The sequence below is a fragment of the Grampus griseus genome, assembly GCF_964374135.1.
Source record: "Grampus griseus genome assembly, chromosome: 20".
In the NCBI taxonomy this organism is placed as follows: Eukaryota; Metazoa; Chordata; class Mammalia; order Artiodactyla; family Delphinidae; genus Grampus; species Grampus griseus.
Window position 1 is genome coordinate 53,575,499 of NC_139014.1, and position 27,204 is coordinate 53,602,702.

General features: G+C 51.0%; 4 protein-coding genes across 6 annotated transcripts; 3 read left to right on the plus strand and 1 right to left on the minus strand.

Moving 5' to 3' along the window:
• Positions 1-1,090: 1,090 nt before the first annotated feature.
• Positions 1,091-4,036, plus strand: VTN (vitronectin). Its single transcript, XM_082679561.1, has 8 exons — positions 1,091-1,259; positions 1,353-1,472; positions 1,549-1,896; positions 1,974-2,113; positions 2,373-2,529; positions 2,696-2,848; positions 3,261-3,611; positions 3,840-4,036. The coding sequence occupies exons 1-8, from the start codon at positions 1,196-1,198 to the stop codon at positions 3,950-3,952; spliced, it is 1,446 nt and encodes a 481-aa protein (XP_082535687.1). The 5' UTR covers positions 1,091-1,195; the 3' UTR covers positions 3,953-4,036.
• Positions 4,037-5,319: 1,283 nt separating this feature from the next.
• SEBOX (SEBOX homeobox) lies at positions 5,320-6,227 on the plus strand (the record flags this gene model as incomplete). Its single annotated transcript, XM_082679663.1, has 3 exons — positions 5,320-5,350; positions 5,514-5,674; positions 5,847-6,227. The coding sequence occupies 3 exons, from the start codon at positions 5,320-5,322 to the stop codon at positions 6,225-6,227; spliced, it is 573 nt and encodes a 190-aa protein (XP_082535789.1).
• A 5,646-nt stretch (positions 6,228-11,873) lies between these two features.
• Positions 11,874-16,890, minus strand: VMA12 (vacuolar ATPase assembly factor VMA12). Of its 2 annotated transcripts, none has more exons than XM_082679898.1 (6): positions 16,678-16,890; positions 14,852-14,925; positions 14,438-14,527; positions 13,883-13,925; positions 13,559-13,671; positions 11,874-13,260 (listed from the first exon to the last, which is right to left on the minus strand). In XM_082679898.1, exons 1-6 carry the CDS (start codon positions 16,886-16,888, stop codon positions 13,168-13,170), a joined length of 624 nt encoding a protein of 207 aa, XP_082536024.1. In that variant the 5' UTR covers positions 16,889-16,890; the 3' UTR covers positions 11,874-13,167. The 2 variants fall into 2 exon arrangements, with proteins under 2 accessions (XP_082536024.1, XP_082536023.1); XM_082679897.1 differs by having other exon boundaries at positions 11,874-13,263.
• Positions 16,891-17,029: 139 nt separating this feature from the next.
• On the plus strand, positions 17,030-27,071 carry POLDIP2 (DNA polymerase delta interacting protein 2). Of its 2 annotated transcripts, XM_082680159.1 has the most exons (12): positions 17,030-17,249; positions 18,579-18,660; positions 19,849-19,946; positions 20,625-20,721; positions 20,890-20,965; positions 21,208-21,315; positions 21,768-21,904; positions 22,721-22,747; positions 22,957-23,082; positions 24,065-24,144; positions 24,671-24,781; positions 26,759-27,071. In XM_082680159.1, exons 1-12 carry the CDS (start codon positions 17,089-17,091, stop codon positions 26,766-26,768), a joined length of 1,113 nt encoding a protein of 370 aa, XP_082536285.1. In that variant the 5' UTR covers positions 17,030-17,088; the 3' UTR covers positions 26,769-27,071. The 2 variants fall into 2 exon arrangements, with proteins under 2 accessions (XP_082536285.1, XP_082536286.1); XM_082680160.1 differs by lacking the exon at positions 26,759-27,071 and having other exon boundaries at positions 24,671-25,724.
• Positions 27,072-27,204: the final 133 nt, after the last annotated feature.

The following is a 27,204-nucleotide window of genomic DNA, read 5'->3' on the forward strand; positions in this document are numbered from 1 at the left end:
GAGACGCTGGGATGACACTGGAATGTGAGGGCAACACGGTTGAGTGTGCCTTTGCCCTACTAGTGGTTAATGCAATCATAATAGCAACGCTTGAGACGCTTTATGCCTGTTTCTCAAGTAAGTCTTACATCGTGCCTACGAGGTAGCAATTACTGCTCCCATTTAACAGCTGAACCGACTGAGGTCCATGGAGAAGCTTCTCCAAAGTCACACTCCCCTCTGATTATAGAACAGAAAAAAGGCATCGGAATCTCTGAGGATCACTCCCTCCAGGTGGTGGGAGGATTTCCAGAGGTATGTGAACCCCTGAAAGTGGGCACAAAATCAGGCGTTGGGTGCCAGTGAGCATTTTCTAGGTAGAGGGATCCTATTTCTCACTGGAGCCTAGAAGTGTGGGGAACTGGGCCGCTTGTTACCGATGGGGGAGGATGAGGGTGGGGTCAGGGAGTGGCCTGCTGAGAAGCAGTAAATTAGTGGAAGACTCAGGAATCACATCCAGTCCAAAGGGTTAATATTCACCCAACTTACCGTGCTGTGAAGACCAGCTTGGGGACATCAATGCACCCTGGAGATGAACCCAGAAATGAAACTTTGTTCTTTTATGATAAAAAAAGTGTCCCCAGCTCCTACCCCCTCTTTCACCGCCCTAAATACACAAGGGGTGGGTGAACCACCCAGCCAGGGATGTGCCTGATCAAACAGGTCACAGGTCAATAACCACTAATGGAGAATGAAGTTGGAGCTACTCCAGGAGTTGGGCATTTTGTCTGCTTTAGCTCCCAACACCCTGTGAGGCGAGTATGATTAGTCTCATTTCGCCAAAAAAAAAGAACTAAGGCAGGTAAAGCAGTTTGCCCCAAGGTCCCACAGCCCGTGAGCGGCAGAGTGGGACTTCTTTCTGCCCTCCAGATTCACTGTGCTAGTGCACTTCAGAGATGCCCCGGAGCTTGGTAAGGATCCTATTCACAGCTCTCCCAGGCCCGGAGTTCCAGGAACATGACCCTCTGCTGCAACAGCCTCTGGGGTCGGGTCACTGGGGGCTGGGCTGGGGGTTGAGCAAACAGAGCAGTAGAAAAGGCAGCTCCTCTTCTCTGGTTCCCCTCCTCCTTGTCTTGCCACTCCCTCCCTTCCTCAGGCATCAGAGCAGAGACCGCAGAGAACCTACTTCACCAGGCTCGAGGCTGGAGGCCCCGCCATGGCATCCCCAAGGCCCCTTCTGATGCTGGTCCTGCTGGCGTGGGTGGTTCTGGCTGACCAAGGTGCCGGAGGGTGTTGGTGGCCATTTGGGTCAATGTAGGGTGGGCAAGCGTGGTCTGGGCTTGGCCGTGCCAACGGATACCCCCTCCCCACAGAGTCGTGCAAGGGCCGCTGCACTGAGGGCTTCAACTCCGACAGGAAGTGTCAGTGTGACGAGCTCTGCTCTTACTACCAGAGCTGCTGCTCCGACTACGTGGTCGAGTGCAAGCCCCAAGGTGCGTTCAGAGTGGCTGGGCGGGCCTGGGGTCCCCTCTGCAGCTGGAGACTCACTACCACCCTCCCCGCCTGCAGTGACTCGTGGGGATGTATTCACTCTGCCAGAAGACGAGTACAGCTTCCACGACTACCGCGAGGAGACCAGATCTAATACCAGCGTCCAGGCACAGCCAGAGAGCCCCACCCAGACCTTTGTCCGGCAGGCCGGGCCTGAAGAGACTACTGAGCAGACACCTGTTCTGAGCCCTGAGGAAGAAGCCCCAGGACCTGGGCGGGAGAACTCAGAGCCTGAAGTGGGGATCGTCATGCCCGAGACTGATAATCTAGGGATCTCCGAGTCCCCAGCAGAGGAAGAGCAGTGCAGTGGGAAGCCCTTCGACGCCTTCACCGACCTCAAGAATGGTTCCCTCTTTGCCTTCCGAGGTGACCTGAGGGGCAGGTTATTGGGGTGGGGGTCTGCCCCAGGAGCATCCTCCCTCACACAGCCTCCCTCCCTCTAGGGCTCTACTGCTATGAGCTGGATGAAAAGGCAGTGAGGCCTGGGTACCCCAAGCTCATCCGCGATGTCTGGGGCATCGAGGGTCCCATTGATGCTGCCTTCACCCGCATCAACTGTCAGGGGAAGACCTACCTCTTCAAGGTGCCAGACCCAGGGGCTGTGGGTCAGGGCCGAGCGTATCTAGGCAGAGGTTGAGGGCTGCTGTGCCCAGGATCAAAGTAGGCAAGAAGGCTGGATTCTGGCCTGTGGTCCCTGGCTGGGGCTCTGTGAGGACACAGAAGCCCAAGACTCCAGGTCCTGGGTGACAAGCCTGGAACTAGGGCTGCCGCCTTGGGCGGGGACTCTGCCTCTGTGCACAGCCAACTGCCTCCTCACCCTCTTCTCCTTCCCGACCCCTTAGGGTAGTCAGTACTGGCGCTTTGAGGATGGTGTCCTGGACCCCGATTTCCCCCGCAACATCTCTGAAGGCTTCAGGGGCATTCCGGACAACGTGGACGCAGCCTTGGCCCTCCCCGCTCATAGCTACAGTGGCCGGGAGCGCGTCTACTTCTTCAAGGGTACTCGGGAGGCGGGAGGCAGGGTGCGCACGCGCTGCAGCAGTCTTGGTCTCCTTTAAACTTCGCTGGCGACAGGCCTCAGATTATCCCCACTCCCGTTGCCAGGAGCTCCTAACTTCCGCAGCCTCTGGGCTTTGCAGCCTTGCTCATGGCCACCCTTCCCCAGGGAGACAGTACTGGGAGTACGAGTTCCAGCAGCAGCCCAGCCAAGAGGAGTGCGAAGGCAGCTCCCAGTCGGCCGTGTTCGAACACTTTGCTCTGCTGCAGCGGGACAGCTGGGAGGACATCTTCAGACTTCTCTTCTGGGGCAGTTCCTCTGGTACAGAGGGAGGGCAACTCTTGCGTCCCCATCCAGAGGGCTGGGATCCCCCAGGGTAGAGGTAGGGCTGAGCTGGCCTGAGGGGCTGTGACTGTGCATCTATCCGTCAAAAGCTGTTTGCTCAGGCCAGACTTTGCTTCTGTTGACCTTTGTAGGGGAGGCCTGCCTCCACCCGGACCCCACACCTTGGACTTTGCCTAGCACAGCCAAGAGCACAGCCAGCAGAAGGCGGAGCTGTAGCTGAGGCAACCGGGGAGGGATATGGTGGAGGGAGGCCAGGGGAAAGCGTATTGAACAGGTAGTCGGAAGGCTGGGATGCTGGGCTCTGCCATTAACTTGCTGTGTGTCCTTGGACAAGGCATAGCCCGTCCTTGACCTCCAGGGCTCCCCATTAACCCCTTCCTTGCCACAGGTGGTGCTGGAAAGCCCAGGTTCATCAGCCGGGACTGGCATGGTTTGCCTGGACAAGTGGACGCGGCCATGGCTGGCCACATCTACATCTCAGGCTCAGCTCCCCGCTCCTCTCGGACCAAGATGACCAAGTCTGCGCGTCGCAATCGTAAACGCTACCGCTCGCGCCATGGCCGTGGCCGTGGCCGCAGACGCAGCCAGAACTCCTACCGGCAATCTCGTTCCACCTGGCTGTCCTGGTTCTCCAGTGAGGAGTTGGGCCTGGGAGACTATAACTATGATAACTACGAGATGGACTGGCTTTTGCCTGCCAACTGTGAGCCCACCCAGAGCGTCTACTTCTTCTCAGGAGGTGGGAGCCCTCGCCAGCCCTGTAGCTGGTCTAGCTGGGTCATCCCTGCTGTCCCTGGTCCTCATGGGCTGAACACAGCCCTTGAGTGGTGACTCCAAAATGCCAGGCCGGGAGTCCTCTGGTGCATTGTGGATGTTCACTTACCCTTCCAGGAGAGACCCAGGTCTTAGGGCAGGATGGGCAGGGCCAGGCAGGGTCTCATGCACCCTCTCCCAACCTCTCTTCCAGACAAGTACTACCGAGTGAACCTTCGCACACGGCGAGTGGATGCTGTGATCCCTCCCTACCCACGCTCCATCGCCCAGTACTGGCTGGGCTGCTCAGTCCCTGCCCAGGAGTAGGAGTCCGAGTCCAAACAGCTGGGCCTCTGCTGCTCCCTCCTCCAACATCCTCCTCCCAGCTCAATAAAGATCCCTTGGCCCTGAGTTTAAGACTACTGTCCTGACTGGAGTGGACAGGCAGGAGGCAGGGATCTGCCTGGGTAAAAGAGGGGAAATTGGGCAGTCAGTGTGACTTGGGGGAGGAGACAGAGAAGATCCTTCTTTGTGTCCACCCTGTGTTGGGCTCAGGCCCTCTCCATGAGCCAGAAAAGCTGTGGGTTGGGAGAGCCTCGTGAGAGAAAGCCTTCCTCGCACACGGAGCAGCCCCCAGCAACCCACCAGCAGCTAAGCAGGAGCTTGGACCCCTCTGAGGACGACAGGAGTCACCAAGCTACCCTACCCAGCCCTGGGTTTGTTTTGCCCCTTGTCATTGACTATGGTCTTGGAAGGGGCAGGGGGGCAGGAGGTGGTGGGTTCCAGCTCAGCTTTTCTGCCCATCCTGGACCTGAAGTGCTGTTAGCTCGGACCCTTGGGTCCCTGGGGAAGCGGTCACTGTGCTCCCCCAAACCTATCCCTATGATAATGGGCCTTTGAGGTCTCTGTCTTGGGTCTGGGGTGCAGAGCACTGAGGCAGGAGAGACAGGAAGGGCAGGAACTGAAAGGAAATTCAAATGCACCTATTTCTCTTAGAAAAGTGGCCCAGAAGACTTCCAAACGATGAGTACACTGTAAAAACAAACATCTTTCTCAAAACCCCTCAAATGTACTTGTGGAACCTCCTCCGGTTCCAAGTTCCCGGACTGTAGGAAGTCCATCTGGGCTATCGAAGGGCCAGGGACAAAGGGCTAGGTGCAGGTAAAGCTCTAAAGCAGAACTGAGGGTGATCTGGTGGCGACATCTGCTCCCAGCCCTGCTGAGGGGAGGGTGGCTGCCGCTCATCTGCTGTCCAGCTTCTCATCCTGTCCAGCTTCCCCAGCCCCATCCTCAGTTGTGGGATAGGACTCCACCCGCTCTCCCCCAAGGCAGCCAGCACCAGAGCCCCAGGAGGAGCATCTAGAGAGTGATCTCGTTGGCTTCCTGGACGGAGCCCTGGGAGGATTTTCACAAAGTACAGGATTTCAGACACAGACTGCCAGAGTTTGAGCTTTGAGGAGGGGGGCTGGGGCCAGCTTCTTTTGTGAAGCCCCGGAGGAACAGGGTTGCCCCACCCATACCCCTGCAAGCCCCCTTTTCCTCCGGGGCTTCTCAGCCCTCCTCGAGCTGGATGCTAAACCTCCCGCCTCCTGGAGGCGGGGCCAGCCTTCTGAGCAGGATAAAACTCCACGCGGAGGGGAGCGGTGTGGGCACAGCCTTGGCATGGCCATCGGGGTCCTAACTGTGCCGGCCCCATGGCCAGTCCAGTGGACGCGTCCCCTGCAGGTGATCTGGTGGGGAAAGGGTGGGCAGGGCGAGGATGTGGGGAAGGTATGATGGGTAAGGTTGAAGAGGGGTGGGGAGTAGGGGCTTCAGGGTCTGTTGGCTTTGATGCTGCAGTGGAGGCTCTTGCAAGGAGTCCTGACTTGACCCCCATCCTGGCCTGCAGGCCATGCCAGTGGGTTGGGTCCCCACCGGAGAAAGAGGACTACCTTCAGCAGAGGGCAGCTGCTGGAGTTGGAGCGGGTGTTTGCAGCACGGCCTTACCCCGACATCGGCACCCGTGAGCACCTGGCCCGGGTCACCTGCCTTCCTGAGGCCAAGATACAGGTGAGCTGTGCCCCTCCCCCCGACCTCAGGGTCGGGGTGCTCTCACACAGCAGATTTCTAAGCTTGAGTCACAGTCCCTTCTCTCTGGATATCCTGCCTCCAGCTTCTGCTTTCCCTGTACCTGGGGGGAGGGGATGCTGGCACCGGAAGAGACTCCTTCTTTCCTTACCAGGTGTGGTTCCAGAACCGCAGAGCCAAGAGAATCAAGAGTAGGAAGCCAGGAGGCCTAAGTCCCAGGCCCGAGCCTCCCCAGAGATCCCTTCCTCTTCCGGACACCATCCAGCAGTCCTGGGAGCCCCGCACCCTTGGCCAGCCTCCACCCTCCAACAGCACAGCTCAGTGTGCCTCTGTGTGTCGACATGCCTCCTGTCCAGCTCCTGGCTTGGGTTCAGGGCAGGGCTGGGTAGGGGCTAAAGCTACGGCCCCATGGGGACCGGCTGGGGCTTCAGGGGTCCACATCTCTTCAGAGCGAGCTGCTCCCCAGACCTCACTGGGCAGCCTGTCTGACCTCATCTATGCCTCGGCAATTGTCACCAACCCGGACCACTCCTAATCTAGGTCTAGAACTTGCAAGTCCCTTCCTCTGGCTCCTGTAGCCCATCCTGCCCCTTAAGACTGAACACACCAGAAGCGGATCCCCTGCCCTCTCCTTTTACACGAGGCAGTTCTCTTATGGGAAGAAAGATTAGCTCAGGGATCCCTCTCTCTGCTGTCCTCCAGCCCAGCCTAGATGCGGGTGCTGTGGAGTGACAAGGGCCTGGCTTCTGCTACCCAGCACCCTGCCCCTCCAGGGACACCTGCCCATCATCTTGGCAGGAGGTACCTACAGAGGGATGAGGTGGGAGCCCATGTTTCCCACTTCTCCTGCCAGGCCTGGTCCCCAATTCTTCTCATGCCAGCTGACAACACGTCCTCCCTCTAAAGGAGAATGGGCAGCTGCCCCTCACCGAAGGGCCCTTCAGGCCATTACCTAACTGACTGTCAAGTGAGCTAGGAGAGTGCCGATCCTAACTTTAGACTGCAGGGATCAATCCTTAACAGATCAGGGCCCCCTCTCCTGTCCTCCTGCCACCTGGATGAATTAATCACAACCATGGATCTGAAGAGGGAGTGATATTAAAGTAATAAAGTAGAAATAGGAACGCAGGGCTTACGTTTATTTAATTTTCACAAATATCAGATTGGCTGCCCTCTGACCTGGGGCTGCGGAGACAACCTGACAGATTTCGGGATGGGGTGGGTGTGGTGCATGTGGTAGCATTGGGTTTTGATATCACTGTCGTCTGTAATACCAACTAATCTCCAAATAAAACCCAAACTCTGTACCTTAATCTGGATTGTTGTGTGCTGCAAATGAATTGGGACGACGGGGGCCGTTTGCTTTTGAAATTTATCTCCATCACCTAATCCCTAAACAGGGCCAGGTTCCCCGCAGATTCTGGGTGGGAGGTATTACCCAGGCTTCTGCTGGGATTGGTTAGAGGGAGAGTTAATCGAAGGGCTTAGGGCTCTGGCTGACAGACCCTGGAGAGATGGGAGCCTCAGCTGCATCCCCTGCTCCCGGTCCCGCTTGTTCCGGGACACTCCAGCTGCCTCCACTCCTGGAGCTGCTCTGCCTCAGAAAGAAAATCTTGGGATCTGCAGTTGGTCTGTGCCGGATTCAAATCCTGGCTGCTGTGTAGTCTTGGAACTCTGCAAAAGTCTATGAACCCGAAAAATGGGGATGATAATACTCATCTCCTCTCTGTGTTGGGAACGAGAAGCAATAATGTAGGTGAAGGGCTTCACGTGGTGCGCAACACGTTGCAAAAGCTCTCAACGCACGCTAGTTCCCGCTCACTCCCCCTACGGCGGGCCATGAGAAACTGGGAAGGTCCCAAACTTCTTGCTCCTCTGGCCTCCTGCCAAGGACTCCCCTTTCTCCCTGGGAAGCCCTGGACCCAAACTGCACTGGAGAAAGCATGGTATAGTGAAACAGAGGGAGTGGCTGGGGCTGAGAGCAGAGTTCCCTTCTCTGGGATGAGAACTAGAGGACGGGTCACCTGATTCCTATTTCTCATTCTGCCCTTGCAGATGGACGCCACCTGCACCATGGCCATTTCCTCAGCAGGCACTAAGTCTTTGACCGCTTTAGTCTCAGAAGCCAGCCCATAAAGGAGCTCTATATTAATGCCACAGAAACCTATTGGCTTGTGAGCAGGGGGCTGGGATCAGGTAAGGATGCCATCCCAAGAAAGAGGAGTGTGCGGGGAATTGACTCCAATGGCATCCTGAGAAGATGCCCTGGGTCAGAAGCTATTTAAGAAGCCCTGCTCCACGGGAATTCCCTGGCGGTCCAGTGGTTAGGACTTGGCCCCTTCACTGCTGTGGGCCCAGGTTTGATCCCTGGTCGGGGAACTAAGATCTTACAAACTGCTTGGCAAAAAAAAAAAAAAAAAGAAGGTCTGCTCTTTATCTAAAATTTGGAAGTCTTTCAACCTGAATCCAGGTACATGGAGGCTGTGAAAACTTGAGGATATGTGGGCTCCCCAGCCCACAGAGTTTAGCACAGGTAAGTACAGCCATGACTCTCCACAAAGCTTCAGTATAAGCTTTTTTTCTCTCTCTCATGTTTCAGGGTTGTATAACAACTTATTTTGCACAATAATATCTTTGTATAATAATTTTTATTTTAAAATGTATTTATTACCATAATCTACTTAATCATCTTACTGCTGATTTTTTTTTTCTTTTTCTTTTTTTTTGCGGTACGCGGGCCTCTCACTGCTGTGGCCTCTCCCGTTGCGGAGCACAGGCTCCGGACGCGCAGGCTCAGCGGCCATGGCTCACGGGCCCAGCCGCTCCGCGGCACGCGGGATCTTCCCGGACCGGGGCACGAACCTGCGTCCCGTGCATCGGCAGGCAGACTCCCAACCACTGTGCCACCAGGGAAGCCCTTACTGCTGATTTTTAAGTTGAATCCAATATACAATTTTATTTTTTTTGGCCTCGCCGCTCAGCTTGCAAGATACTAGTTCCCCAACCAGGGATTGAATCCAGTCCCACGGAACACCAAGTCCTAACCATGATGTCTCCATGTTGCCTGTGAAGTGAAGGCTCATGTCTGCCCAGTTCAATGCCTCTCACCCTTCTCACCCTGGAGTTGATAAATTACCAAATTTCATCTTTCCCTTTTTTTGGGGGGGGCTGCACCACACGGCTTGCAAGATCTTAGTTCCCCAACCAAGGATCAAACCCATGCTCCCTGCAATGGAAATGCAGAGTCCTAACCACTGGACTGCCAGGGAATTCCCTTCAATATAGAATTTTATTATTAGACATAACTCTGAGATGAACACTGGCATGTATTACAAACATCACTTACAGATATTGATAAATCACTTTTTTGTGTGGGTAGCTTTTATTTTTATTTATTTTTTAGGGGGTCCTATTGAATTTTATTTATTTGGTTTTGGTGCTTTAAAATTTTTTTTAATTTTATACTAGAATATAGTTGATTACAATGTTGTGTTAGTTTCAGGTGTACAGCAAAGTGATTCAGTTATACATATAGATATATCTATTCTTTTTCAGACTATTTTCCATTATAGGTTATTACAAGATATTGAGTATAGTTCCCTGTGGTACACAGTAAGTCCTTGTTGATTTATCTATTTTATATAAAGAAGTGTGTATATGTTAATCCCAACCTCCTAATTTATCCCTCCCCCAACTCTTTCCCCTTTGGTAACCGTAAGTTTGTTTTCTAAGTCTGGGAATCTGTTTCTGTTTTGTAAATAAATTCATTTGTATCATTATTTAGATTCCACATATAAGTGATATTATATGATATCTTTAACTTACTTTCACTCAGTATGATAATCTCTAGGTCCATCCATGTTGCTGCAAATGGCATTATTTCATTCTTTTTTATGGCTGAGATAAATTGCTTTCTAAAAGGGCTGTTGGTATGCCTTTTTTAGATACTTATTTTTATTTTTTTATAAATTGATTTATTTTTTTATTTATTTTTGGCTGCCTTGGGTCTTCGTTGCTATGCGCGGGCCCTCTCTAGCTGCGGCAAGCGGGGGTCACTCCTCGCCGCGGTGCGCGGGTCTCTCACTGCGGTGTCCTGTTGCCGAGCACGGGCTCCAGGCACGCGGACTCAGTAGTTGTGGCGCCTGGGCGTAGCCGCTCCGCCGCACGTGGGACCCCCCGGGCCCAGGCCCCAAACCCGTGTCCCCCGCACTGGCAGGCAGACTCCCAACCACTGTGCCAGCAGGGAAGTCCCTACTTTTTTTTTTTTTTTTTTTGCGGTACGCGGGCCTCTCACTGTTGTGGCCTCTCACGTTGCGGAGCACAGGCTCCCGATGCGCAGGCTCAGCGGCCATGGCTCACGGGTCCATCCACTCCGCGGCATGTGGGATCTTCCCGGACCAGGGCACGAACCCGTGTCCCCTGCATCAGCAGGTGGACTCCCAACCACTGCGCCACCAGGGAAGCCCCCTACATATTTTTTAAATACCTCTTTTTGCTGATCCCTGATGTAGATCATAACTGTCCAGATATCTTTAGGTCAGTGTGTGAAATGTTTTCTCTAAGAAGAGTTGAAATGGAGGATGGTTCTATATTACTGACTAAAGCCAAAGGACAAAGTGATGATCAGTTTAATCCCCAAGTCTGTCTCATGGCACATGAGTTGTCAGGCTCCCTAGTACCAAAGCTTAATGGTGACCCCACAAAAGTATAGGCAGTATTCTCCACTCTTCCCTCGAGCACCCTAAGTATGAAGTAAAAGAAAGGAGAGAGAATATAGAAAATTAGGAACTGCATCAGACACAATGAATACTTCAACCTCAGACTCCTGAAGGTCAGGAAGAGAAAAAAAGAGCTAACAATTATTAAGCACATGGTGAGAATGAGTTCCCACTCCATGTTAGTACTTCATATGTACTTTCATTTGACCAATTTTCTAACTTTAGGAAGAGACTGAATAGTGTTAAGTGTGGAGAATGGTGACATGACAGCCAAGAGCCAGGGGTTCTAGTCTTGGCTCTAATAAGCTCTGTGGCCTTGGACAGACCAGGTGATCCTCCTGAATATTAGTGTCTTTGTGAATTGCTTGGTTGGGAAAATTAATCTAAGTTTTTGTGGCATTTAAAAATTCTGTGGTTCTCTGTTGTTTATTTATATTTTTGGCTGTGTCGGGTCTTTGTTGCTACGTGCCAGCTTTCTCTAGTTGCGGCGAGTGGGGGCTACTCTTCATTGTGGTGCGCAGGCTTCTCATTGCGGTGGCTTCTCTTGTTGCGCAGCACGGGCTCTAAGCACATGGGCTTCTGTAGTTGCAGCACGTGGGCTCAATAGTTGTGGTACACAGGCTTAGTTGCTCTGTGGCATGCGGGATCTTCCCAGACCAGGGCTTGAACCCGTGTCCCCTGCATTGGCAGGGCAGGCAGATTCCTAACCACTGCGCCATCAGGGAAGTCCCTGGTTCTCTGTTCTGATTTATATGTTTCAGAATAAAATCTGTGTATTTTTTCCCTCATTTTTCTTACTGTTCTCGGCCCCAATACCCCAGAGATATTCATTGTCAAAGGTGGAGAATGGAATACAGACCAAAGCAAATAATTCAAATAGATTTTTTAAGCACATAGCATAGATATTGGTCTGAAGGTTAAAGTTCTTTCCATTTGCAAGACCCAGTCACTTGAGAAGGGATGATGTCTACAAGAATTCTAAAAATCTGGCTTGGCTTTGCTTATCAGGCGCAATGAGTGACTCAGTGTAGCTTTTTAACTCAATCTTAAACAGTCTGGGTTGCTAGAAACACTGTACAACGCCACCTGCATTTTTTCTCACAGTTGACATTTCTTCCAATCAACAACAGAAATCCTAAGATTTCTCAATAAAGTTATCCGAGGCGTAACAGAAGGGCCTAAGCCCTCCCTCTCTCTCATGCAGAATATTGCCCTGAGAGGCTGACTTGCTATAATTCAAGAAATTGGCAATATTGTAGAGGAAACATCTACTGAGCCAATGAGTGTATAATTTCTAAGAACAGAATAGTGTCCTGGGAAAAAAGAAGACCATGGGAGCTCATACACTGAACAAACGGAAAGACAGAATCCACCATTAGGAGCAGACCCTGACCAATTCTCACAACTATGGAAATCTTCGGGCTTTTGTGTTGTTGTGAGATTTGAAATAAGAATACACTGGATACAATAAATATTTATTGGATAAATAATAATGCTGCTATAATTTCTAAACGTCTTATACAGATTCTATCAATACACCACTAATCTAAGTTCTTAGAAGTTTAACATTACATAGAGACTTCAGGACAACCTAGGAGTCTTTGGCTCCATTTAACAGAGGAAGAACCGAAGTAGATCATTTGACCTCTCTCAGCCTCAGTTTTGCCTTCTGGAAAAGGGGCCTAAAACCACTTCCTTTTCCAACCTCCAGGATTGTTGTGAAGACAAAAAGCAATCATGTAAAACAATTAGTCAACTGTGAACTTTTACATACTATTGTTTTGCACCTATCCAAACATGTTTAAGAATCCACATAAAATAACCTACATTAGGCTAATGTATAACAATATGTACACATATCATATATATTATAAAGTGTATACTCATATTTATATAATTATACATGTAGTTAAATCTGAAAATAGTCCCCTGTCTACCAATAATATCTCCCTTTATTAGTTGAGACAATTCACAGTAGGCATACTCTCCCCACAAATACAAACAAGCACAAGGGGTTTTGCAATTAAAAGCAAACATACTGTTTTGCCATCTGAACTGTTTTCATTTTTGGAAGCAGAGCAAAGGGTGATAGGAAGGTGGGAGGTTTAAGGAGGGCTGGTGAGTGGTGGAGACGGGCAGAAGCATATAGAAAATCTGAGCAAGGCAAGCAGAAGGAAGAAGATGAAAACAGAAACTAAGATTCCAAAAACGTAGCTGCCTTGCTTCTGAGTCCACCGTCCTGTACCACCCGGCTTTCTCTTATTTGATGTCCTCTAATTGGTTCCTCTTCCAGCACAAACTGAAGAAAGGGAATCCCTTCTGCTTTCTTGGAGTCTTCTGATCTAAATTACAGGTCTGCATCAAGATGTGTGGAGCAAGGATGACCACTGGTTTCTGCACCTGGGCAAGTTCAAGGCAGTATGGTCTACTTCTGGAAAGGCCTGGATTCTCTTTACTTCCAATGGAAGAAAAAAACCCAGCCCCAGCAATGCCCAGAATGGACTGTAGAAGGCAGATGGGCACCGGGTTCAGGAGAATGTACAGATAGACCAGTTCTTTCCAGTCGTTGTCTGAGTCTCCTCTACTGCCCACTCTGTAAATTGACAGAGGATGGGGCTCCCTGCAGGAACAGCAGGTGGTCTTGGCTCGGCCCTCTGACTAACCGGAGCTGAGTACAGAGAGCCTGATGGGTTGACTGAGAATCAGTGATTGGCAGCTGGGAGCCTGGAGTCTCCAGACTTTGATGATGAAGCACGGTTACAGCTCTCCCAGCTCACCTTCCATCACCCTCACCATGATGTAGAGCTCAGCCAGACCCACCACAGAGGCCACGATCAATGCTGCCAGTACCTGCTGGGAAGTGAGAGAACCAGGCTTAGGGGATGCAGGCCAGCTTCCAGCTCTGCAGCCTCTAGCACCTAATAAGGATGGAGAGGACCTCAACCCAGCCCATAAGTTGGGGGGAAGGAAAGAAAAGAGAATCTGGATTCTCTTGAGGTTATTACCTACCTCTATGACTGTTGGCTGGATCTAATGTCCCCCTTGTTTATCACATAAACTAACCTGTTCAAGGCATTTTCACATATGTCCTCCCTTTCCCACTAACACTCCCACCTGGGGCACCCTGCCCTGACCAGTACCTACTCACCGAGGTCATTTCTGTGAAGATATACTGGCTTCCAAGGTAAGTGCAGACGAAGGCAGCTGCCACCGTGACAATGAAGTTAAAGATGGTGATGACCAGAGCCTTCACTGACCTCACTTTGGGGAGGAGCCCAAGGAAGAAACCGTTAGGTCAGCATCCTCCAAGAGGCCCTTTTATCTCATGGCTGCCTCCCCCCTCAGCTGGGTTTCCCTCCAACAGCAAGCCTGAATAGCTCAGGCTTAAACCCAGAGCACTGGAGTGGGAAGCAGGGCCATGACTGACCAGTCCCAGGACAGGCTTTAGCAACCTGATTTCCTAGTACCTCACCTTGCTTTCCCAGGTCACTGAGGGTTCCACCGTGCCTTGAATCCTGGGAAAAAGAAAAAGCAAAGGATTTCAGAATGGAAGCAGCTCAGAGGCAGCCCAGCAAGTATTCATTTGTCAGTCTGGGCTCAGCCCTCTTTATTACCCAACACATTAGTTCTGCCTTCTCCATGGATTTTGTCTGGGACCAGTTGGATTCTTCTCTGGACCACAGGTCAAGCATTTCAGAGAAGAGACATAGGTTCCCAGTACCCATGTACCCCTCTCCTGCTCCGGGGCAGGAGCATACAGAGAATAGGACGGAGCCACGTCAGAAGAATGGCTCCAGGCTCATCCCCACCCTCTATAACCTTTAAGACTCAGTCACCATCTGAGCCCAGAGACTCAGTAAATGAGTTGGGAATTGTATTTGGCTTGTACGCAGCACAGAGCTTCTACGGTCCCTTAATAGTATACAAGCCAAGTTTCCATGTTGCTTCTTTCATTTGTACCTCTTCCCAGAGCAGGGCTCTGCTTTCAGGGGCTACACAGTCCATGTATTGAAGAGCGGGCCCTTACCTGACAGGTGACATTGCGGGTGATCCGCTTATATTCCTCATTGGCCAGATGTATCTTAATCTTCTCCAGACGGGCAACTAGCTCTGGGTTCTGAGGCAGAAAAATCAAATGAGAAGAATGATACTCCCAGCTTGCTAGAAAGCATGTCACAATCACTAGTTTCAGGCGACAAAGTACTAAGAAGACCCACGTACCAGTTCTGCCTCTAGTGCTTTGGAAACTATTTTTTTTTTTTTTAAATTTCAGTTCTCCAAGCTGTCAGACTAGGAGGACAATATCTGGTTCCCCAACCCCAGCATTCAAGGATTTAAAAGACAAATTTTTGAGCCCAAATGTTGATTCATAAATTTGGATGTATCATGAGTAAACCCAACTCAACCAACACCCACTCTCACAAATATATCCCTTACATACCCGAGGAGGCTTCACAACCTCTGGGAGATAGATTTCACTGCCTTCTAGGAGCTCATGAAGGTATAGTGTGGAACCTAGGAAAAAAAGATTTCCACAAACATAATGATGCATAGAGCTGAGGTTGAAGGATTAACATCAGAGAAGGGTCTAGCTCTTCAGTTCTTTCTACCAAAATAAAACATGGCCATGCCTATACCAATTCATCTCCAGGATCATTTTCAACTGGGAAGAAACTAGGACAATCCCATGTAAGTATCTCCTAGTGCTACATACTGACTTTAATTGTTGGCTCTCAATTACCCTACCAACGTCACAGCCAATAACATGTAAGCCATTTATATTTGCCTTTAAGTTAGGTAATTTCTGTGGCCACAACAGAACTTGCCCTAAATAGGTTTAAGGCGTAGTGGTGGCAAATACTCACAGGACACTGTACTAGATGATCTCTATGGTCCTTTTTAGTTCCAATAATTGAAGAATTACCCTTCACACTTCTGGGTAGGCTGTTAATTCCGGCAAAAGACCTCACATGTCAGTTAGTCCTACTGCCCCCCTTTACATGTTCAGGGAACTGAGGCCCAAGGAAGAAAAATGACTTCTCCAAGAAGAGTTAATAGCAGAGTTAGGTCTAGAACTTAGATGCTACTCCCCGTTCAGATCTTTCAACACACTTTTCCATCATCCTATATCTAAAAACAAAAACAAAAAAATCCCATTAGGGAATTCCCTGGTGGTCCAGTGGTTAGGACTCCGCACTTTCACTGCTGAGGGCCCGGGTTCAATCTCTGGTTGGGGAGCTAAGATCCCACAGGCTGAGCGGCGCAGCCAAAACAAAACAAACAAACAAAAAAACCCATCAGATTTGGCACTTTTGCTAAGAAATCCAGATTCCCAAACAGGGCAAGCTCACTATGCTAAGTTGTTTTTTAGTGTGGCTTAAAAGAAAGAAACTGAACCTGTGCAGTGGTATTGGGTTAGAACTTGGACTTCCTCAAGGGTCAGGTGGGCCTAAGTGGGCCTGGAAGTTAAGAGGAGACTCAAGAGAACAGAAACTGCACAAGTAAATTTTGTCATCCACGAAGAATTCCCATGGAAATTATGAAGGGAGTGGGCTCCCCAGGGTTTATGAGGTGACTCTTGGGCTGGCCAGATGATCATTCCATGGGTGAAGGAGAGTGATGGATTTGAAACCCAGTCCCCCTAAAACTGAGTTCCCTTAATGAGTTTATAATTAATCTCTCTATCCAAAACTTTATTCCCTTTCTTGTCCCCTCTAACCTCAATCCTTTGCTAACAATACTAATGAACCAGAGTCAGATGACTAAAACTGCTATTGCTGATGACATCTTTAATGTACTAAAAGTGCTGTTATAGATATCATCATAAACCTGCAAACTCAGGTTGTTTCTCCAGGGCAAGGTAAGCTAACAGACGCCGGAGCCATGGACCACCTGGCCTGAGAATCCTTAATCAGAGACATCCTGACTCGCAAAACGACAATTAGGAAATGTCACATGACAGTGATTATTCCCAGTCTCTTTGTTCTTCTCCCTTAAACGAAAACCCCTTAACTCAAAGACCAAGCTGAAATGGATCTGAAGCTTGTCTCCCACTCCCTTGCTTGGCACCCTGCATTGAACACTGTACTTTCCTTCACCACAACCGTGCCTCAGTAGATTGGCTTTGCTGGGAGTAACGCAAGCCGCGAGTTTGGATCCGCAACAGATACATCCCTCATAAAAATGATAGAGGTAGGAAAAAAGACCTCAGGAGAGACTAAACTCTGGAAAAAAGGAGGCGACTCTGGACTGGAGACTGGGGCTCACCCCTTTCTCTCAGGTACTGATGCAGGTCCCGGATCAGGCGGAAAGAAACCAGGCGAGCGGGGCCAGCCGGACGATCGCCGCCCTTGTGCTTCTTCCCTAGCACGGCCTCAAGTTCTTCCCGCAGCTTCCCGGGCAGCTGCTCTGGCTCCAGCTCTCCACCGGGGCTCAAAGCGCGTACAAGTCGCTCGCCGACTAACAAGGCAGACGCCATGACTAGCCGACTTTAAGGTCAGGTGACCCCGGGCTGGGACTTCCGGCCGCCTGTGCCGGAAGGAGCGCGAAGCTCGCGGGGCGGGGCAGAGGGCCAAGGGGGCGTGGAAGCGGCGCGGGGCAGTGTGGGGCGGGGGCGGAACGCCGCCCGGCGGCGGGTCGAACCCTGTGTCAGCAGCGCAGCGGGTACTCGGGCGGGACATGGCGGGCTGTGTGGCCCGGCGGGCCCTGACCGTGGGCAGTCGCTGGTGGTCCCGGTCGCTGACCGGGGCCCGAGGGCCGAGGCCGCTCTCTGCGGCGGGTGGAGCTGGGACCTTCGCACCAGTGGCGACCACGACGACGCGGAGGCACCTCTCGTCCCGGTGAGGGACGAAGCACGGGGGCCGAGCCCGGAGCCCAGGGAGCGTGTCCCGGGCCAGAGGGGAGGCCAGGGAACCCGGCCGGCTGGGGGTGATTGGAGTTCGACCCGGGAGAGGGTTCTGGCCGGGAGCCGACTGCGCTGCCCGCGACGCGTGCCAGGAGCGGACAAGGGAGCGCGGCCCAGAGCCCTGGGTTGTGCAGGGCTGGCTCTGAGGGGGAACTAGTAACCCTCCCGGAGCGAATCTTACTTCCCAGAATGTGGGAATCCGAGCGCCGCTGTTAGTGGGCAGCCCTTTAATTAAGTCCTAGGGCTTTCCCCCAGCCCGTGACTGGGCCAAGGCCTCCCACAGAAAGATGCTAGAAGTGGGAAACAGGATCCGAATCTGCGCCCTGCGTGGGTCCCAGGTTTCAATGTGACCTTGGGGACACACTTTCTCTTTATGTGACTTGGGGAATGGGGTTTGAGGCCATGGGGATGGTGTGAGCAGTGTCTCTAGGGATGGGCCAGGCAGATCAAATTGGGGCAGGTGAATCAAGTGGCAGGAAACATAAAGTTCACATCTCCAAAATAGTAAGAAAACAGTGCTTTGAAGGACCCCTAGAAAGAGCAGCCCTGTCCGGAGAGACCACTGTAAGAGCTGACCTTTTAGTGGGTGAGATTAGACACGGACACTGGAGAGAGATGATAGCTATTTCCAATTTAAGGCTCCTGTAAAAACTGATTAAATCTGAACAAAAACTAGATTGAGAGAATAATACTAGGTGTAGTGCAGGGGTGAGGACTGCAGTTTAGAGGGGGAGATGGACATGGAATTATAACACAAAATAAGTATTTTTTGAGCACCGTTTATACACTAGATTTTGAGGGAGCACAGGCTAATCAGACACAGGCGTTGCTCCCAAAGAACTTGCAGTCTCTAATGGAGATAAGACAGGGACACAAATAACTGAAATGCAAGGTGGAAAGGGCAGTTAAAATGCTGTGGGAGTTCAGGAGGGTGGGTCAGGGAAGGAATGGAGGCAAGGGATACAATTAAGCAGGGTCTGAGGGCATGATATGAGGAATGCTGAGAGTCAAGAGAGAAGAAAGTGATCTGGGAGCAGTCAGATCTTATGGAGGCATCTGTGGCTGGACCTCAAAGGAGGAAAGGCAGAATCTCTGTGGAGTGGTGGCTTAGCAGGACCCTTACCTGCTTCAGCTGGCCCCACTGCTGCTACCCTTCTCTGCTGTCATTGCCCTGGCCCCTCAGTATCCTAGTAGCTTTTACTGATGGATTAGTACCCTTCACTTCTTAGCTGTTCAGTTGCTTGTTCTTTTCCTTCCTAATCAGAAACCGACCAGAGGGTAAAGTTTTGGAGACAGTTGGTGTGTTTGAGGTGCCAAAACAGAACGGAAAATATGAGACTGGGCAGGTGAGTGCTGGGCTGCGTCATCTTTCACTTTCACTGTGTACTCTGCTTCTGAAAGGGTCAGAGTTGGTCACAGGCCTGAAAGTTATGGTTTTCTGCCTTGGTGTTTGGTGCCAGACCAGAATCAAGTTTTTTTTTTTTTTTTTAAGACGGGTTTTCTGTTTTCCTGGATTTGAGTACATTTCATGTGTCATTGGGTTCTGTTTCCAAGTTAGTGTGGACAGAGATGGTTTGGACTGTATTGAGGAGAGAGTCCTGTTGCTGAAGAGTCGTCTAACATAGTGGCTGGTAGGAAGCCAGTGGAGGGAGCTTTCAGAAAAGCAAACCTGCTTTCTGATGCTTTGTCATAGTTGTTGAACTGATTGCAGTGAAGTAAGCTCTGGGTGTGAGGCTCTTTTTCTGTGTCAGCTTTGTGCCAAATCCACTGAGATAGATTTAGGCCCCTTGTAGGTAAGGAGGACTTTTTGTTTATTCAACTTTTTTTTCCCGTATGCCTACAATGGACTAAGCTTTATGCATTGGTGTTAAATCAGAAAGCAATGCCTTCATGGAGTTGACAGTCTAGAAAGGAATTACAATATGCAAATGGTCAACGGCTGTACAGTGTGCTAACTGGAGAGGAGGTGAGGGAAGGCTTCCTAGAGACCTCAGCTATGGCCTAAAGGATGAGTAGGGGCTTCCCTGGTGGTGCAGTGGTTAAGAATCTGCCTGCCAATGCAGGGGACACGGGTTTGAGCCCTCGTTCGGGAAGATCCCACATGCCGCAGAGCAACTAAGCCCATGTGCCACAACTACTGATCCTGCGCTCTAGAGCCCGTGAGCCACAACTACTGAGCCTGTGTGCCACAACTACTGAGCCTGTGCTGTAGAGCCTGTGCTCCGCAACAAGAGAAGCCACCGCAATGAGAAGCCCACGCACTGCAATGAAGAGTAGCTCCCAAAGCCCGAGCACAAAGACCCAATGCAGCCAAAAATAAATAAATTTAAAAAAAAAAGGATGAGTAGAAGTCAGCCAGGTAAAGAGGCAGTAAGCATGTTCCAGAGTTGGTCTGGGTGGATCACAGAGTTCAAGGGAAAGAGTAGCAAGACCTTGTGCTGGAGTTGCCACCACTTGTGCCACTTAGGGGTTGGGGCCCCACCTGGATGGACCTGCTGGACTGCACACTGACTGAGGCCTCTCTTTTCTCCCAGCTTTTCCTTCACAGTGTTTTTGGCTACCGAGGTGTTGTCCTGTTTCCCTGGCAGGCCAGACTGTATGACCGGGATGTGGCTTCTGTAGCTCCAGAAAAGTAAGTTTCCCTATCATTGTGCCTCATAGTATCCTCAGGAGGAGGCCTGACTCATGGCAGACATACATAATTGGGGTCCCAGCACTGAAGGCAGCATCCTTCTGGGCCTTAGGAGCGGTCCCAGAACACTCCCTTGGCACTAATACCCATGGAGACAAAAGTCTTAAGCTAGGAGGTCCCTTTAGGTCTCCCCAAGATGCTCTCCCAAGGCATTCTCAATTTGCATTATAAGTACCCCAGAGGGCATCTGGGGGACTAGGCTTCTTGATTTCTTGATGTTCAGTTAGAATCTTTCCCTTAATCTCTTATCATCACTAGAGTACATTAAAAAAGAAAAGGCCCAGCTCCATTAAATGATCACAGACAGCCCCTGGGATGTGAGAAGAGTGGGGTGCACTGGGCTCCAGGGACTAAGGCAGCAGTTTGATTTTCTCAGCTTGGCCCTTTTTTTTCTAAGAGGCATCCAGAGAGTGAGACAAATAATGACTCTACACCACACTCTGTTGCTTGCCCCTGACTGAGGAATGCTGGGCCAGGGTGTGCTGCACAGCTACCCAGCTGGTGCTAAGCTCCTTCAGCTTGGGCACTGGTCTGTTGAGGTGAGGGGGTGGTAGGGAGCTGGGGCAGGCACTGCTTCCGTTTCTCTGGGGTTGATCTTGGGCTTCTCCTGCCCCATAGAGCAGAGAACCCTGCCGGCCACGGCTCGAAGGAGGTGAAAGGCAAAACTCACACTTACTATCAGGTGCTGATTGATGCCCGAGACTGTCCACATATAGTAAGTAAGCAAGATGGTTGCGCCTGGGGTTCCTTTCCATGGGAAAGCCCCGAACTGTGATGGGGACTAAGAAGGAGAGGGGTCAAACAGGCCCAGATCAGCACTGGGCCCTAAGTCCTCAGGACTGGATAGTGACCGAGAAGATCCCTGACTCGCTTCTTGCCTTAGTCTCAGAGATCTCAGACAGAAGCTGTGACTTTCTTGGCTAACCATGATGACAGCCGGGCCCTCTATGCCATCCCAGGTGAGTAAGGAGCATCTGAGTGGTGCCTGTCAATGAGGGGGGTCTGGTGTGTCTCAGGGAGAGGATTCTGAGGCCTTTCTGCTGTCCTTTAATCTGCTGGGAGGGAGTATAGACGCTGAGAGCAGTGGTGCCAGGGTCGTCCCACCCTGCCATAAGGCCAGGAATTGTGTTTCTTTTCAGCCCCATTCCTCCCCGCCTCCTATGTGAGTTTCACTGTCTCTTTGTCTCTGTCTCTCTCCCAGGCCTGGATTATGTCAGCCATGAAGATATCCTCCCCTACACCTCCACTGATCAGGTTCCCATCCAGCACGAGCTCTTTGAAAGATTTCTTCTATATGACCAGACAAAAGGTAACTTCTGTCATAGAGGGAAGGTGGAGTGGGAGGGCCCTTTCTTCAAAGAGAATATCCCAGCAGCAATTTCAAAGCTCTATTTCTACAATCTTATTTAATCTCCCATTAGACCTATCAGGTAGATGGCTATTATCTCCTCCTTACAGATATGGAAACAGACTCAGGGATGATGAGAAAGGACTCAAGGTTGCTAGGTAGTGGCAGAGTGAGGTCTGAAAACCAGGGCTCCTAACTCCCAGTCCATTTCTCTTCCTCTGACGTCACATACCTCCTCAGGGCTTATTCTTGGTAGGCAGTTTTGTGTGTTCTTCCAGCCTGTGCTCTTGCTCACGTTTGGGTGTCTTGTTTACCTGGGCCACCACTGGGAAGGGTTTTCTAGGAGGAGCAGTTGGGCAGGGTGTAACGCCCTGGACGCTGGCCTGGACTAACCAGTCGATCTCTTGCCCCAGCACCCCCTTTTGCGGCTCGGGAGACGCTACGGGCCTGGCAAGAGAAGAATCACCCCTGGCTGGAGCTCTCCGATGTCCACCGGGAAACAACTGAGAACATCCGTGTCACCGTCATCCCCTTCTACATGGGCATGAGGGTATGTGCCCAGCCTGGGACCTCCCCTCAGGGCTAGGCCCCCAGGTTCTGTGTGGTGTCCCCAGTGACTGGGGGTGTGGGTTCCAAATTTAAACCACGTGCCTGTGGTTCTGCTTTCAAGTGCTGCATGTATTGATTGGGATTGAGCAGCCTCTTGGCAACAGCTGACACCAAGACCTAGAGCAAGGAAACTCTCAGATCCCAGGAAGGAGGCCTCCTGGCTGACTCTTCCTTCTCTTCCGGCTCAAAGGGAGCCATGTCTATGAAGAATATACACATACTTGTTTAAATCAGTGTAGGCTTATCTTCCCACTTTTTATGCATTTATTGAGCTATTTCTTGCTTGGCCGTAAGCTAGGTCCTGGGGATACAAATATAAATGAAACCCTGTCCCCTGCCTTTCAGGAGCTCATGGTAGTGGCGGGAGGCCAACATACAGCATTCCAAGTATTGAAATAAGGTTGGGATATGGAAAGGCCGAGGAGGAGGACAGCAGCCTGGACCAGCAGTGATGTGGGGGAAGACAGGGAGGGTGGTGAGAAAGGGAAGAGCCCCAGGGCTGGTTTTTGTTGGCATCCAGCTCTGTTCGTGATCTTGATAGGAATGAAGAGGAAGGGCGCCAGGGATGGACCCAAGGGAGGCTGCCTCCCTCTGGGCTTGTTGGCCATAGTGGAGACATCATCAACCCACAGATACCTGTGGCTTTGTTCTGTCTTTGCAAGTACCTGGAATACATCCACTCCCTTGGAGAGATGTTGATTGGAATAGACTTGTTCCTGCCCTCTGGGCCTGAAATTCTTTGTGTTTTTTCCCCCAGGAAGCCCAGAATTCCCACGTCTACTGGGTGAGTGTCTCCCTTGGGAGGAGGGGAGCTCAGGAGGTGTACCTGTGGGCACAGGTTGGGAGGTGGGCAGGTTTACCTCTGGGGGCGGGAGGTGAGACGGTGCAGTGCCGGTGTTGGTCTTTGTTGCCCTGTGCTCTCCTAGAATTCCAAGGGAGCTGGCCCAGGGTCTATTCCTTCTCAGATGTGAACTCTCTCCCCTACCCCTGCAGTGGCGTTACTGCATCCGCTTGGAGAACCTCGACAATGACGTAGTACAGCTCCGGGAGCGACACTGGAGGATATTCAGTCTATCCGGCACCTTGGAGACAGTGCGGGGCCGAGGGGTGGTGGGCAGGGTGAGCATCTTTGGGCCAATAATGCTCAGTTTCTAGTCCTGCCCAGCAGGCCTAGGAGCTTAGTGCATGGTTTCCTCCTCCTCTGTGGTTAGGGACAGAGGCTTAGTGTGTGAAAGCTTAGGGCTGTTTGGGGTGAGAAACCTCACCCGTGAGATCGGTTTTCTTATAACGCATTTCACAGATGAAGAGACTGAGACTGAGACTGTTGTTTAACTAGCCCATGGTCCTGTAGCTAGTAGAGGCAGGGCCTGGGTTTGAATCCAAGTGAGTCTGCCATCAAAGCTTGTGGTTGCCAGCCTATTAAAAAATCTACTGGGATGCCCTTGGGTGGGGCATGGACCCGCCACCGCTCCTGGTCGTCCTTCCTCTGCCTCTTTACACGTGTTCATCCTCTGCTGGTCCTTGAAGAGATCTGATTTTGCAATTCCTGCGTTACCCTACCCAGTCTCCAGAGAAATAAAGTCATGAGAGGACCACATTCAACAGGCATTCATCCATGTTAGCAGGGAGCTGGGGAAGCAGCGTGGGGTGGAAAGAACAGGGCTGTGGGGTTAGTCTGTTTTCAGATGCCCACTGTGTTGTTTATTTACTGCATAACTTTGGGCAAGTTAACCCAAATCTCCGTTTCTTAGGATCACACCTGTTACCTTATGATTACCAGCAGACTTAAGTTAGCAGAAGTTTGCTGAGCACAGTGTGGCTCCTGGCACTTAGGTGCTTGGTGAATGGGTGCTGGACAGGGTATTTACAGAGTAGATCCTGGGCTTAGCATCTTTGCCTGTAACCTCAGCCATTCAGCCTGAGATTATCTTTCCCAGGGTCAGAATAAAAGGCCCAGGGCAATGGCTGTGCTGTGGAAGGTGCTGGTCGGCCGTTATGGTGGGAGGCATGAGGGGGCATCCAGCCCGGACTGGCAGTCAGCATGTGGCCCCGGGGTACAGGGAGCTTGTCTGGCCTGACCTATTTGCCTGAACCCTCACAGGAACCAGTGTTATCCAAGGAGCAGCCCGCATTCCAGTACAGCAGCCACGTCTCCCTGCAAGCTTCCAGTGGGCACATGTGGTGAGTAAGCATATGCTGGGGCAGGGGCAGCTCAAGTCCACGGACACTGCGGGTCAGAAAAAGTGAGAGCTTGTAGCTTGCAGTTAACTCTGGACCAAGTGAAGTCCTGAGGTGGAGCCTTATCTGCTGTTCATTGCTGTGTGGGTCTTGTCTGATTTATGACTGTTTTCCAGTTCCCTGTGATTTTGTAGAACGAGGACTTAGGTCAAAGAGGTCTGGTGACTTTGATGCTGCACTGAGTTGCCCACGTAGCTGGGTTTTTTTCCCTGGTGTTTCACTCCTTAACCTGAAAGTATAGTTGGGTAGCTTATGCAGGGTGTATCTAAGGGCCAGATTCAGGAGAGCTTCATTTCTTCTTCTCACGTAGGGCCAGGATAGGCTCTTGGGTCTCTGATCAATGTTGTCCTGGCATGAGCCAGGCAGAAGAGAGCCCAGGCCTGTCTTATCCTGCCTCAGTTCTGGCGCTGAGGACATAGGGCTCTACAGGCTTCAACCCTCACTCCCTCTAAACCAGTTTCTCTCACAGGGGCACATTCCGCTTCGAGAGGCCTGATGGTTCCCACTTCGATGTCCGGATCCCTCCCTTCTCCCTTGAAAGCAATAAAGATGAGAAGACACCACCTTCAGGCCTTCACTGGTAGGCCAGCTGAGGCCCTAAGCACCCAGGCTCGGACCCCAAAGAACAGCTCACATCCCACAATTGCTGCAGAACTCTGTCATGGGCCACAGTGGGTCTCTTAATTGTTTGCACCTTTTGATTGTGGGGTTCTTATTTTGGCGGGTGGAGTATAACTGTTTTCTCCAGAAGACCCATGTAGGACTCCTCCAAGGGTGGCCTTCCCCGTAAGCCCTGCCTATGCTGTGTTCCAGTAAACCTTTCCATCAGGAACTCTGTGTTCAGCTGCCATAGGTCTGGAGGAGTTTCCTAGCCTGTCACACAAGTTGTTTAGAATGTGAGGTTTGGTCAATAAACCAGTGCACGCTTGGCCCCCCTTGCCATTTCTGCCCCCCGGGTCTCAGGCTCCCTTTTTGACCCGGCAGGGGCCCTTGGTTGCTGTCCTTACTGCCCTTCCAGGAAGCTGCCCCTTCAGCTAGAGTATCTGTCTCTTTCCTGAGTCTGGGGGTTGGCCGATGTCTCCCAGGTCACTCAGCCAGTGAGGTGGGGGCTGGACTGGACTCTTGTTCCCTTTACCCTCTGCCAAGTGCAGAGCGGGAGGCCAGCGTCAGGATCAAAAAAGTGGCTCGGCTCTTTGTGCTGGCCAACTATTGGCATTTCTGGCCTCCGTGGGCCTGGGGGAGAAGTGAGGCAAGCCTGTCAGGTTTTCTGGAGCAATGGGCTTGCCAGCACAGGTCTGTCAAGCCTCCAGATCACAACTGCAGAAACTCAGCCAAGGAGCGTTAGGTATGGACAGTGATGAAGCCAGTCTACTTTCTGAGCTTCTCACAGATCTCCAAGAGCCAGAGATAAAATGTGCTGCATTTTTGCCCTGATTCTTAGGATTCCTGCTCCTCCACTACTGTAGTGATTGTTACAGAGGTTGTTTTCTTGAATTAATATTAAATTTCAGTTCCAACCCTTATTAGTGGTGTCCTTAATCCTCCACCAGGGGGAGCCTGGGTTGCAGGGCAACTGAGTGCAATGGGGCATAGGACCCAGTGAGAACATAATAAGGTCAGGTGGTGAACAGAAATACAATTATGATGTCCACAGCAGCGAGCTGACCAAGCTATACTCACTGTAAGCACAGCTCTGTACCACTGAAGTGTAACACAATTTTATTAGAAATTAGTGTATTTTTCCATCACCTATGTTGAGCAACAAAGAATTGTAGTTACATGATAAAGGAGTTCTGTCATGTCAGGACCTGTGCCATCCTTTAAGCAGAACTTGGTCAGGTAACAGAGTGATTAGAACCTAATCCTGGTCCATGTAGTTAACAGCAGGCTTCCAGTTGTCTCAGAAACTGACAAGAAGGTTTGACCTTCATCCACTCTTTTTGTTTACATTCCCCTGGGCTGCTCAGAGTTGAAAAATTCACACAGCCGAGAGCTGCTTTCTAAGTGGGGCTGGGAAACTCAAAGAAAATACCCCAAACCCTTACACCACAGTCTGATTTTAAAAGCTAAGATTACTTCAGTGAGTTCAATGTTAGTATTCAATATTTAAAGACCAAAGAGATATTTTCAATTGGACAACATAAGTGCCCAGAGTCCCAGAAAGACTACTCACCACTGAGACAGCTGAGGATCTGAATGTCAAAGCAGTAAAGAGAGGCTACAGGGGCTGGGGAGGTCAAAGGACAAGCATTAAAATGCCTCAGTGGGGAGCTGGGACTTTGAGTATTAAAGGGCTTCAGGAAGGCAGCTGAGGAAACAGACCAGGGCCCTCAAGCAGAAGCATTCCAGTCGCTGTGGGAAAGCCACAAAGCCAAAGCCAGAATCCGGTCAAAGAAATGGATTTGTCTTCATCTTGTTACTCCAGTGAAGGCTGGAAGAACCGTTTGTAGCTGATCACCAAGGTGCCTCACCTGAAGTCTTTATACATTCAAGACAGCGACAAGTGAAAAACGCTTAATTAAAGTCAACTTTCCCCTGCCCCACCATGTCATTTCAGGTCCTTGTGAGTGTCTGCTAACCCTGGCCTGTCATTTGCCCATAGGCTCATGGGTCAGCCGTGAAGAGCCACCTAGCTATAGTAAGAGTAAAGAGACATGAACTTGGTAAGCTATGTCCCTTCCTGACGGAGTGGGTACTGCCAAGTGCTATGCTGCTTTGTTAGGCTGGCTGAACAGCTCCCTCACTGGCGGCATTCTTTTGGAAAAGAATTCGGATAAGCAGCCTCCTAAGGGCCAAGCCAAGCAGAAGGGAATGAATACCAAAGCCCTGAAGAGGAACCTGCACCCTTGCCCAAGAGCCAGTGCTTGCATCTCCACAGCCAAGTACCCAACAATAAAAATGAAGAAACCTTTCAAGGCTCTTAGGCTACTCACATTATCCTGTGTTCAGGGACTCACCACTGGGCAGAACCACCATTCCGCAGCCAGGACACAAAACCAATAG

Excerpts from the sequence above, each read along its gene's own strand:
- VMA12 (XM_082679897.1), bottom strand. The coding sequence starts at position 16,888 with ATGGCGTCTGCCTTGTTAGTCGGCGAGCGACTTGTACGCGCTTTGAGC. Across the intron at positions 13,926-14,437 it reads CCCGCAATGTCACCTGTCAG|GATTCAAGGCACGGTGGAAC; the intron begins GTAAGGGCCCGC and ends TCTTTTTCCCAG. Across the intron at positions 13,672-13,882 it reads CAGTGACCTGGGAAAGCAAG|TGAGGTCAGTGAAGGCTCTG; the intron begins GTGAGGTACTAG and ends TCCTCCCCAAAG.
- VTN (XM_082679561.1), top strand. The coding sequence starts at position 1,196 with ATGGCATCCCCAAGGCCCCTTCTGATGCTGGTCCTGCTGGCGTGGGTG. Across the intron at positions 1,897-1,973 it reads TTCCCTCTTTGCCTTCCGAG|GGCTCTACTGCTATGAGCTG; the intron begins GTGACCTGAGGG and ends CCCTCCCTCTAG. Across the intron at positions 2,114-2,372 it reads GGAAGACCTACCTCTTCAAG|GGTAGTCAGTACTGGCGCTT; the intron begins GTGCCAGACCCA and ends CCGACCCCTTAG.
- POLDIP2 (XM_082680159.1), top strand. The coding sequence starts at position 17,089 with ATGGCGGGCTGTGTGGCCCGGCGGGCCCTGACCGTGGGCAGTCGCTGG. Across the intron at positions 17,250-18,578 it reads CGGAGGCACCTCTCGTCCCG|AAACCGACCAGAGGGTAAAG; the intron begins GTGAGGGACGAA and ends CTTCCTAATCAG. Across the intron at positions 22,748-22,956 it reads AGAATTCCCACGTCTACTGG|TGGCGTTACTGCATCCGCTT; the intron begins GTGAGTGTCTCC and ends CTACCCCTGCAG.